Raw genomic sequence first — 13,117 nt, 5'->3', positions numbered from 1 at the left:
ATGCTTCAATGCAGGATCAGATTCCAAAATCCAGAATGATTTGGACAGAATTGTTACTGGTATCATTGATAAACTCCAATTAACCTGCATAACAGTACTTACTTAGGTATTCTTATCCTTTTATATTGTGGGTCTCTATATGTTTGAATCATTTGACTCTACTCTGCCCAAACAGAACACTCAGAAGTAATTTTCTATTTTTTTAAATTTTCAGATATAAAATTAAGTAAACTAGTAACATTTAGTGTGGGTTATACTTAAAACAATGAAGTTTCCTTGCTATACAATGTATTTTGTTTTGGAAAGATTCTTTGCCTGAATAAAATAATTGTTATTTAAATAACTGCTCAACTAATTCAATAGCATTGTCAGTGTGGTTGTTTGAATCAGATGTCCCCCATAAACTCATGTATTCTGAATGCTTGGTCTCCAGCTGGTGGCAATTTGAGAGGTGGAGACTTGCTGGAGGGGGTGTGTTGTTGTGGGTAGGCTTTAGGGGTATTACAGTCAGGTCCCCTTTGCCCCAATTCATTTGGCGTACTCAACTGCTGCTGTTTTCCACCTGCTGTTACAGAGGAGATATCCAGCCTCTGATCATGCCATGCCTTCCCCTGCCATTATGAAGCATACCCTTGAAACTTTATGTAAGCCAAAACAAATCCTTCCTTCCCATTTGGTCTTGTTTGTTTGCTTCTTTGTTTGTTTGTTTTTGTTTTTTGTTTTGTTTTGGGCTTTTTTGGTCTCAATAATGAGAAGGTAACTACAACATATCATTGGTAGGATAAGAGTAAGGTCATTGCCACTAGAAACCTGTGTGGCTTTGAGCCTTTTAAACTGATTTGTAGGAGGAATGTTGATGGACTTGAAACCTTGGTGGGTGGCCCCCATAAAATTAGGTGTCCTGAATGCTAGCTCCCAGCTGATGGAGATTTGGGAATTAGTGCTTCCTGGAGGCAGTGTATTGTTGGGATTGGGCATTATAACCAGTTTCCCCTTGTCAGTGTTTGACATACTTTCTTGTTGCTATTGCCCACCTTAGGTTGGCCTGGGGGTGATGTCTACCCTTTGCTCATGCCATAATTTTCCCCTGCCATCATGGTGCTTCCCCTCAAGTCTGTAAGGCAAAATAAATCCTTTGTTCCCAAAAGCTGCTCTTGGTCGGGTGATTTATGCCAGCAATGCAAACCTGACTGCAACAGTAAAGTTTGTATTTAGGAGTGGTGTCATTTGCTGCTATACACCTGACTCTGTGGGTTTGGCCTTTTGGAACTGATTTTCAAGAGGAATGTGGAAGGATTTGAAACCTTGGCCTAAGAGTTGCCTTATAGCACTGTAAGTACAGACCTGAATGCAGTAAGAACTATGGACTGTGAGGTTGGGCTAATGAGTGTGAGAAAGAGCCTTGCTTGGACTGAGCTAGAAGCAGTTTTTGTGAGAGGTTTGCTGTTATGCCCAAGTCCTGAGAATTTGTTCAGGTTTGCTTTGTGAAGAAATGGACTGGTGTGAGCAGAGGGATATGGCACAGAAATGAAATATTTGGGCTGAAACTTCTGCCCTTTCAGCTGCAATTATATGAGAGATTACAACCTTTCATATTGGGTCAGCTGTCCTGCACTGGGGCAACAGGAAGAATGTAGACTCTTCTTGAAGGGGCCTACATGCAGAAGAAGTGTCCTGTTCTTTGAAGTCTGCTTTATTCCCCCTAGATAAACAAATTAGCACCCTACCTGGTATTATAGAGTATAAGAAATGTAAGAAAGAGAGGGTCATTGAATTTGCAACACAGTCTTGTGTTTTGGAAATGGCCATGGAGAGTGTGAAGCAGGTTTGCTGGATACCTGCATGTAAACCTGATGGAGCCATGAGGATGGACCGTGGGTTGCAGTGGAGATCCAGTGGAGATGCCAGGACCAAGAGATGGTGGCTAAGGAGAGCTGCTAGTCCCAGATGAAATTTCCCAGGACTGTGAGTAGCCTAGCTGGAGAGGCAGAATTGGATTTCCAGAGACTTGTTGCTGGTTAGAATTATCTAACTTGGAGATAGATGTGTTACTGACTAGAGTTGTTGGATTTGGAGCTACAGAGTGTGATGTTTCCCTTGTTTAAATCTTGTGTTGGTTGAATATTTTCTTGCTATATCCAATGCCATCTTGTGAGATTTGAATGTTCATTCTGTGCCATTATTGGTTTGTTTGAGGTTGTTTTGGGTATTATGGCTCAGTTAAAAGATCTCAGACTATGGAAATGTTTGAACATCACTGGGAGTGATAAAAACTATGGGGACTGGGCTGGAGAGATGGCTTAGCAGTTAAGTGCTTTCCTGTGAAGCCTAAGGACCCCGCTTCGAGGCTTGATTCCCCAGGACCCACGTTAGCCAGATGCACAAGGGGGCTCACGTGTCTGGAGTTCGTTTGCAGTGGCTAGAGGCCCTGGCACATCCATTATCTCTCTCGATCTGTCTCTCTCTGTGTGTCTGTCACTCTCAAATAAATAAACAAAAAAATAATTTAAAAAAAACTATGGGGACTTTTAAAGTTATACTAAATGCATTACATTTTACATTATGTATGGTTATGAGTTTATGGAGTCCAGGGGTAGAATGTGGTGGCATGATTCAGGTGTCCCCCATAAACCTAGGTGTTTTGAATGGTAGGTTCCAAGCTGCTGGAGATTTGGGAATTAATGCCTCCTGGAAGCAGTGTATTATTGGGAGTAGGCTTATAGGTATTATAGCCAGTTTCCCCTTGCCAGTGTTTTGCATACTCTCCTGTTGCTATTGTCCACCTTATGTTGACCAGGAGGTGATGTCAACCCTCTGCTCATACCATCATTTTCCCTTGCCATCATGGAGCTTCCCTTGAGTCTACAAGTCAAAATAAACTCTTTTTTCCCAAAAGCTGCTCTTGGTCAGGTGAGTTAAAAGCAGCAGTGCCAACCTGACTGCAACACTTGGCTTAAGAGACACCCTGCAGTGCTATAAGTAGAATTTGATGGACCACTCTGGTCAGAGTTGAAATACTTAAATGCAGAAAACTATGGACTGAATAGGTTTGGCTTATGAAGGGAAGAAAGAGCTTTGTTTGGACTGGGCTAGAAACAGTTTGTGTGAGAGGCTTACTGTGTTCTGATAACTTGAGCAGGGTTGAGTTTAGAAGAAATGGACTGGTGTAAGCATAAAGATATGGCACAGAAAGAAATGAAAGTTGTGCATGAGACAACACCCATTCAGCAATAATTATCTGGGACATTACCACCAGTATGAAATGATTTGCCACTAATATAAAAATAATAGGTCTGGAGAGATGACTTAGCAGATAAGGCACTTGCCTGTGAAGGCTGAAGACTCAGGTTTGATTCCCCGGTACCCACATTAGCCAGATGCATAAAGTGGTGCATGCATCTGAAATTTGTTTGCAGTACCTGGAGGCCCTGGCATGCCCATTCTCTTTCTAACTATATGCCTCTTCCCCCCCACCCCTCTCTCTCTCTCCCTCCCTCCCTCTCTCTCTCTCTCTCTCTCTCTCTCTCAAATAAGTGAATAAATAATTCTAAAAAGTATTTTAAAATATTTAAAAACAATAATATATGTTAATCACATCCTTTTATACAAGTTTCAGAAAAATCAAAATACTTTGTTCAATACAGTTAGATCATAACAGTTAATGCTTGCAACATTAAAATACTTACCTAATTGTTGGAAAACAAAGGAACTTACTGCTGAAACAAGTGTCTCTCCTTCCATGTTGTCTGCATGGGTGGAGTAGTTCGCACCTTCCTCATTTATAAAGCAACAGTGAAAAGTTGTTTTGGATAACTTCGAAATGTAGGTAACACTCCAATTGAATTTAGTTTCAACTGCTACATAATCTCCATTCAGACTTGAAGTGTTCTTTGGGATTCCCACAGGCAAACGGATGGTGTCATCAGTGATGTTTGGAGGCATGCAAGACAACTTAAATCTCCCAGGGGGAATTGGATATGCCAAGTTAAGTGCAGTTATCACATAAAGAAATTCTGTTAGGACAGTAAAAAGACACACAGAAAATAATATCAGCAGTGATTCAATCCAATAGTGCTCAGCACTGCTCAGGTTTCAGGGGCTCTGTCAACTCCTGAGCAGTGCTGTGCCTGCTTCAGAGGCCAGTTGTTGACTAATGAGTTCTGTTTTCTGGCACCTCTTTTTGGGGAACTCATATATAATTTAAGTAACTAACGTAACATATTTATATTTTCATAAAAGATAACTGACATTAAATCTTGTCCTTTTTTTTTTTTTTTTTTTTTTTTTGGTTTTTCTAGGTAGGGTTTCACTCTGGCTCAGGCTGACCTGGAATTCATTATGTAGTGTCAGGATGGCCTCGAACTCACAGCGATCCTCCTACCTCAGCTTCCCAAGTGCTGGGATTAAAGGCACGTGCCACCCCACCTGGCTAATCTTCTCCTTTTTTATAATAAAATTATTCAAACTCCTAGAATATATGAGGAATATTTGGAAGTTCAATTATACAAATAAATATTAAAATATTCTTTTAATATTTATTAAAGAAGGCCGGGCGTGGTGGCACACACCTTTAATCCCAGCACTTGGGAGGCAGGGGTAGGAGGACTGCTGTGAATTCGAGGCCACCCTGAGACTACATAGTTAATTCCAGGTCAGCCTGGACGAGTAAGGCCCTACTTCGAAAAAAAATTCATTAAAAAGAGTAAAACCAAAACTAATGAAACCAAAAATGTTCATAATTTTTGCTGAGTGCTTTTGAAGAGGGATTGTCTTTGACATAAAGACAATATCCTGGGCAATCTCTGGAATCTGGGACCTTCCAAGTATGAGGTATCTCACAGATGTGTCCTGACATGCTCCCACAAGATGATTCCAGGACAACAGCATTCCTCCATGAAATTTCACTGTTGATTGAGTTGTTACCTCTTAAACATTAAAAGCTAAGGGGCTAGAAAGATGGCTCAGCAGTTAAGGCACTTGCCTGAAAAACCTAACAACCCTGTTTCAATTCCCCAGTACCCATGGAAAGCCAGATGCACAGTGGCATATGAATCTAGAGTTTATTTGCAGTGGCTGGAGGCCCTGGCACACTCATGTTCGTTATCTCTCTCTCTCTCTTTTTCTCCCTTTCTCTTTCTCTCTCTCTGTTTGCAAATAAATAAGTAAAAATATTTTTAAAAAACTAAGAATACTTAGATTACCTAAATATTTCTCAAAATTTAACTTTATCTTTAGTTAAATATTTTTGAAAATAAAATAATAATCATACTCCAATTTTCTATAGTTCTGCATATTTAAGCAAATTATCCAAACAATCTAATGCTTTTATGAAATATATACCTACTAATGAAGAATCCTGAGAATTCTGTATATATTTATATGGAATTAGATCTTTGAAAATTTGTAGTAAATGTAAGAAAATGTAAAGAAACAGAAAACGTTCTTCAGTATATGAATGGATAAACTGCATTAGATCAGAAAAGAATTATTATTTCAGTTAAGAAAGAAATGAAGCATCAAGCCATAAGAAGACATAGAGGAAACATAAATGCATATTACTAAGGAAAAGAAGCTATCTGAAAAGCACACAAACTGTATGATTCCAAAAAGGAATGATGGTTGCCTAGATTTAAGGGTAAAGAGGGGTGGGTAAGCAGTGTGTGGAGAAGGGGCAGGCAGGGGTGTTCTGTGCAACCCTACCTTGGTAGGAAAGGCTGTGCATTCACCAGATACCATAGAATGCACAAGATGAAGCCCGCTGTAAACCACAGCCTCAAGCTCATAGTGACTTGTCAGCAATGTTCAGCCACTGTAACAAATATGCCAATCTGGTGGGATGTTTTGAAAACAATGTGTGGAGAGAGGATCTATATAAGAAATCTTTGTACCTTTCTCTCAATTCCACTGTGAACCCCAAACTGATTTTAAATTTTTTGTTGTTGTTGTTGTTTATTTATTTGAGAGCGACAGAAAGACAGATAGAAGGAGAGAGAGAGAATGGGCGCACCAGGGTTTCCAGCCTCTGCAAATGAACTCCAGACGCGTGTGCCCCCTTGTGCATCTGGCTAACGTGGGACCTGGGGAACCGAGCCTCGAACCGGGGTCCTTAGGCTTCACAGGCAAGTGCTTAACCGCTAAGCCATCTCTCCAGCCCCAGGACTTTATTTTTAAAATCAGTTTGGGGGGCTGGAGAGATGGCTTAGCACTTAAGCACTTGCCTGTGAAGCCTAAGGACCCCGGTTCGAGGCTCTGTTCCCTAGGACCCATGTTAGCCAGATGCACAAGGGTGTACACGTGTCTGGAGTTTGTTTGCAGTGGTTGGAGGCCCTGGTGTGCCCATTCTCTCTCTCTCTCTCTCTCTCTCTCTCTCTCTCTCTCTCTCTCTCTGTCTGCCTCTCTCTCTCTCTGTCACCTTCAAATAAATAAATAAAAATAAACAAAAAATTAAATAAATAAAGTACTGGGGGCTGGGATAATGACTCCATGGTTAAAGACACTTGCTTGCAAAGCTTTTCGGCCCAGGTTCAATTGACAAGCCACCCACATAAGCCAGACTCCAAAAAGTGTCACAAGAGTTTGAAGTCTGTTTGCAGTGCTAAGAGGTCCTGGTACACATGCACGTGTAAGCGTTTGCGCATGCATGCACACACACACACAAATACACACACTAAGCCTAGTTAAAATGTAAGAAAACAGAAATCAAGTTTCAAAATCAATTCACAATGTACTTTCAATTACAAAGGTGATACATGCAAAAAGATTCAAATAATACATAAGTAATGGCTATTCTTCATTCTGTTTCTAAATCTCTCTACAAATATAAATGAATGTAAATATATTAATTTGACTAACACCATTTTTCCCATACTGATGACAATTAAGTATTACGCTGCCACTAAAAATAAATCCTCCTTGCAACCACATGTCTTTGAACTTCAATTCATTGCACATGTTTCTGAAATCAGAAACCTTTATGATAATGGACTCTTTTGGTTTGGTTTGGGGGATTTGATGGCTTTGGGGAAGCTCAAATACTATGACTGTATACTACTACTAGTTAAAGACATTTTATTTTTTACTTGCACATGGAAGAGTCAGTACATGGAGTCAAAATTTGCCTAAAATTGTCGAAGTATTGCAGTCTAATAGGTAACAATGAACTTCATAAACTTAGCAACAAGTGGATATGTTTAATTATAAGATGAGTGTACTTGTTTACAGGCTTCTCTGAGAATGAGTCCTAAACAGTATGAGGTCCAGAACATTCATCATTCAGCAGAAGGTACATGCTGTCAGTCAACAGTATCCCAGGACTGCTTCTGATTCATAAGACTTGACCCAAACCTAGCCTTTCAGAAAGCCACTGTGCGGATTCTCGGAAGAAACCATACAGACCATGAGGAAGTAGAATGATACTTTCAAAATGCAGTAGAAAAACTCCCAATCAATAACATGTATTTAGCAAAGCTGTTCCTTAGTAATGATGGAGAAGTGCAGATTTTTCCCAACGCACTCACAAAAAGCTGAGGGGCTTCATATCAACCACAGCTGGCTTCAAGAAGAGCTAGCAGATCTTGGCACTGAAGGAAGTAATGCTAATGAGTGGCACAGAACTATATAATAGTGTCTCAGGTGCCAAACTCAAATGTGCTAGTACCATAATGATGCTGGGTAAGTTGCTTATACCTCTAGTAAAAAGACAACAAGACAAAACTATGAAAGTAATAACCGTAATAATTTGCTAAGGTCTATGAAACAAGAAAGATGTAAGTTTTGACATCAAAATGAGGAACCAGGGCTCAGTTGTTAAGAGTGCCTACTATGTACACATGAGGGCCTGAGACCATACAAGTTTAATTCTCCAGCACCCATGAAAACAACTAAGCATGCTATGCATGTCTACATCAACCAGTCTTGCAGGTAGTGGACACCAGAGAATCTTTGGGGCTTGCTAACTGAAAAATAAACCATAAGAGCATCAACTATGGATTATGTAAAGAGTCTGTCTCAAGGAAACCATGCATAAATAAAAAGAGGACACCCATTTCCCATCTAGTCTCCACATGTGTGCCTACAGGGCACATAAACACACACACACACCCCAACATTTTTTTTAAAATAATTCAAAATGAAGGACAGTAACGGTGCAAAAGTGGTTTTCTTGACAATAAATGTTAAGTTGATACTAACAAAATACTCTGTGATAACTGAGCTTTTTTATAAACCTAAGGGTAACTACAAAGCAAAATTCTCTGACAGATAGATTTTAAAAATATCAATGAATAGGGTTGGAGAGATGGCTTAGCAGTTAAGCTCTTGCCTGAGAAGCCTAAGGACCCTGGTTGGAGCGGTTAGAGGCTCGATTCCCCAGAACCCACGTTAGCCAGATGCACAAGGGGGCACATGCATCTGGAGATCATTTGCAGTGGCTGGAGGCACTGGTGTGCCCATTCTCTCTCTCTCATTCTCTCTCTCTCTCTCTCTCTCTCTCTCTCTCTCTCTCTGCCTCTTTCTCTCTGTGTCTGTCTCTCTGTCAAATAAATAAATAAAAATAAACAAAGAAATTTAAATAATGATAATAATAAACTTTCCATCTAAAGAAAATTCCCAAGGCCTAAGTGCTTTGCTATTAAATTCTGCCAAATGTTCATAAGAACTATATACAAAATATAAAGAGAGAAATCAGGGTCAAGATGGCATCTGTCTAATCATGCAGCACCTCCCTGGGAAGGAAAGGCAAGACATTAAGGCTCATTGGTTCTTCTAGGAGGAGCAGTCTCTAATAGACCTCCAGTGGGGGGGGGGGGTGTAGAGGGGCAAAAGAGGGAATGAGCTGATTCCCACACTCTCAGGTAGTCCACCAGGCCTCATGCCCTCAAGCAGCAGTTCTAGCCATAGTCCCAGCTGCAGATCCCTCCTGCACTAACTGCACACAAGGGAACCCAGGCCAAACTTATCACACCCATCGAGATTGAAAAGGTAATAAAAAACCTCTCCAAAAAGAAAAGTCCAGGATCAAATGTCTTCTCAGCTGAATTCTATCAAACCTTCATGGAAGAACTGAAACCAATTTTTCTCAAACTATGCCATATAATGAGAGAACAGGGAAAGCTCCCCAACTCCTTCTATGAAGCTATTATAATCCTAGTACTAAAACCAGGCAGAGATGCCACAAGAAAAGAAAACTATAGACCTATTTCCCTGAACAAGGGCTGGAGAGATGGCTTAGTGGTTAAGCACTTGCCTGTGAAGCCTAAGGACCCTGGTTCAAGGCTTGATTCCCCAGGACCCAAGTTAGCCAGATGCACAAGGGGGCGCACGCATCTGGAGTTTGTTTGCAGTGGCTAGACGCCCTGGCGTGCCCCCCCCCCTTCTTCTCTCTGTCTGTCGCTCTCAAATAAATAAATAAAAATAAATTTTAAAATATTTTTTTAAAAGATCCTGAACAAAATCCTTACAAACCAAATCCAATAACACATCAAAGGCATTATCCACCTTGATCAAGTAGGCTTCATCCCAGGAATTCAGGGGTGGTGCAACATACAGAAATCTGTCAATGTAATACACCACATAAGTAAGCTTAAACACAAAAACCATATGATCATTTTGATAGATACAGAAAAGCCATTTGATGAAATACAACATCATAGCCAGGCATGGTGGTCCACGCCTTTAATCCCAGCACTTGGGAGGCAGAGGTAGGAGAATCACTGTGGGTTCAAGGCCACCCTGAGACTACAGAGTGAATTCCAGGTCATCCTGGGCTAGAATGAGACCATACCTCAAAAACCAAATTAAAAAAAAAAAAAATCACTTCATGATTAAAACATTGAAGAGAATTGGAATGGATGGTTTATACCTCAACATAATAAAGTCTATATAAAGGTCCTAATGCCCAAATATTATTTAATGGAGAGAGTCTGAAGGAATTCCCAGTGAGATCAGGAACAACACAGGGTGTCCACTCCCACCTTTGCTCTTCAATATAGTACTGGAAGTCCTAGCTCAAGAAATAAGACAGGATAAAGAAATAAAAGGGATATAAACTGGAAAGGAAGAAGATAAGTTAGTTGTATTTGCAGATGACATGATTCTGTACATAAGAAACCCAAGAGCCCATCTTAAAGGTGATTAACTCCTTCTTCAAAGTAGCAGGACACAAAGTCAATGCACAAAAACCAGTAGCCTTTCTATATGCAAAACACAACGAGACAGAAAGAAATAAATGACAGTGTCCCATTTTCAATGGCAACAACAACAACAACAACAAAATACCTTGGAATAACATTAACCAAGGATGTAAAGACCTATGCAATGAAAACATAAAAACACTCAAAAAAGAAATTGAGGAGGACTTGAGAAAATGGAAAGACCTCCCATGCTCATGGATAGGCAGAATTAACATTGTGAAAATGGCAATCTTACCAAAGGAAATATACAGATTTAATGCAATATCAATCAAAATCCCAACATTGTTTTTCACAGGGATAGAAAAAAAAATGATCTCAAAATTTGGATTTTAAGGCAGAAAGCCTTGGATATCCAAGCATATCCTCAGCAAAAAAGCATCTCTGGAGGAATCACCATACCTGATCTAAAGTTATATTACAAAGCCATAGTAATGAAAATAGCATGGTACTGGCATAAAAACAGGAGTATAGACCAATGGAACAGAATCAAGCACCCGGACTTTTGGTCAAGTAATCACAGCTACTTGTTAGTTGACAAAGGTCCTAATAATATAGGCTGGAAAAAAGACAGCATCTTCAACAAATGGTGCTGGACAAACTGGATATCCATATGCAGGAAACTGAAACTTGATCCACAAATCTCGCCATGCACAACACTCAGAATGAAATGAAATGAAAGACCTCAATATAAGACCAGAAATTCGGTTACTACTGGAAGAAAAAAATAGGAGGAACTTTCCATGAGATAAGAATGGGAAAAGACTTCCTAAACAAAACCTCAGAAGCACAGGATCTTAACACTCACTCATCCACTGGGATATCATGAAGTTGAAAAGTTTCTTCACAAAGAAACATACAATAAGCAGACCCAATAGATTACCCACAGAATGGGAGAAAATATTTGCTGAATATCCAATTGACAGAGGCCTAATATCTAGAATCTACAAAGAACTCAAAACCTAAACAATAAAAAGTCAACCCACTCACAAAAATGGGGCAAAAGACCAGACAGGCAGTTCTCAGAGGAAGAAACACAAATGGCAAACACACACTTAAGAAAATGTTCATCATCCCTAATCATCAAGGAAATGCAAATTAAAACAACTATGAGATTGCACCTGCCCCAGTAAAGATAGCAAACATTAAAAAATCAAATAGAAATAAATGCTAGTGAGGATGTGGAGAAATAGGAACCCTCATCTACTGTTGGTGGGAATGTAAGATGGTACAATCACTTTCCAAAGCAATATGGGAACTCCTAAAATGGCTGACTATAGAGTTACCAAAAGACCCAGTTATTCCCTTACTGGGCATTAATCCTAAAAGCTCCATGCTTCTGTTCAGAGAAATTTGCTCAACCATGTTTATAGGTACTCAATTCACAATAGATAAGAACTGGAATCAACCTAGATATCCATCATTAGATGAATGGATAACCAAGATATGGCATATCTACATGATGGAATTCTACACAGCAATAAGAAAAAATGACACAATGAAATATTAAGAAAAATGGTTGAACCTGGAACAGATCATTTTCAGTGAACTCAACCAATCACAGAAAGATAATCATCATATAGTCCAACTCATGCACAGCTCCTAACCTGAATCTACCCAAGATGCTGACACATCTAATAAACATCTTATGGACTGGACAATAGGGTGGGTGGGGAGGGAGAGGAGGGTAAGGTTGGGTCTGGGGGACACAAAACTGGAGCCAAATGGCAATGATACCATAACATTCTACATCCTAAAAGGCAAACTAAATGGTTGAACCTTTACCAAGCCCTTAGAGGGAACACCTGAATCATAAGGCCCTGGAGAGAATATTATGAAGACTGATCTTAATCTTCTGTTTCTCTCACCCTTCTCTATCTCTTTTATATTAATTATCTTTTTCTTCCTTCTCTTCCTGGGTGCTGACCTGTATCTCCTAGTACCAGCATGTGACTCACATCTACAATGAACTATTAATCAGAGAGACCTACAAGGTCTCTCAAAACAAGACAGATTTCTGTCAGAGTACTTGATGACCCACCAAAGGTTAATGGTAAGACCCTACTGCTGAAGACACCATATGCTCTTGGTACATAACATGAAGTGACTTGGCTAGAATTTGGAAGAGAGTCAGTCCCCAGAGAGTTACCATGTCTAGTGCCAGAAGGTGCTACATGAGTGACTGGGGGGAAAAGACCAACATCTGTCCAAGCAACTCGTGGTCTAAGCCACTCAACAGCAAACAATCAGATGAGATGTTCATACAAGTGCAATAGTGGCACACAGCCATGGTGAAACCAACTGCTCTTGATTGGCTAACTGATCTGATCAGTAGAACAGAACCCATAGCTGGAGCTGGGAATCAAGTCAGAAACATATAAAAAAAAAAATGAGCCCACTCTCCAATATCAAGCTCCCACCAATTGTGGGCTACAAGAGGGCCTACACTTATTAAATTCTTTCTAAAATAATAATGGTTATTTTGTTTATCTAGTGCTAACTTCACTCTCAATTGGAGAATTTGCTTCTCTTTTTCAGATGGACACAGATTCTAAGGACAGAACCAGACCATAACACCTCAAAAGGACCCCAGCTGAAACTAAGAGTATTTAGGGAAATGAACAAGAGTGCTGCTTCCTTGGTGAACCTGGTACCAGCACAAGGGTGAAGGAGATAGACAGAGAGAATACTTAACTCTTACCAAACCAAATATTTAGAGACACAGAAGCTCCCAAGATCTCATCACTGAAGCAGACCTAAAACAACATGGCTCAGGGAAATATGCAAAAAAGGGGGCAGAAAGAATGTCAAAGCCACACATTGTGTCATTATGCACAGAGACATTGCCTGTTACCCATAACTGATGACTAACCCCATAATACATGATTTATATTCTCCAAGGAGGGTCCCTGCAGAGGGAGGAAGAGATG

The 13,117-nt window shown here is 40.0% G+C and overlaps 1 protein-coding gene across 4 annotated transcripts in view; it reads right to left on the bottom strand.

Annotated features, from left to right (window-relative positions):
• Positions 1 to 13,117, bottom strand: part of Lepr (leptin receptor) — a 140,594-nt gene that overhangs the window by 67,751 nt on the left and 59,726 nt on the right. For all 4 annotated transcript variants that reach the window (XM_045150512.1, XM_045150513.1, XM_012949462.2 and 1 more), the window contains one exon: positions 3,687 to 4,013. In XM_045150512.1, coding sequence (XP_045006447.1) covers positions 3,687 to 4,013 — 327 coding nt within the window. The remainder of the gene's footprint in view (positions 1 to 3,686; positions 4,014 to 13,117) is intronic.

The sequence above is a fragment of the Jaculus jaculus genome, chromosome 5, assembly GCF_020740685.1.
Source record: "Jaculus jaculus isolate mJacJac1 chromosome 5, mJacJac1.mat.Y.cur, whole genome shotgun sequence".
In the NCBI taxonomy this organism is placed as follows: domain Eukaryota; kingdom Metazoa; phylum Chordata; class Mammalia; order Rodentia; family Dipodidae; genus Jaculus; species Jaculus jaculus.
This window is presented reverse-complemented; position numbering and strand designations above follow the sequence as displayed.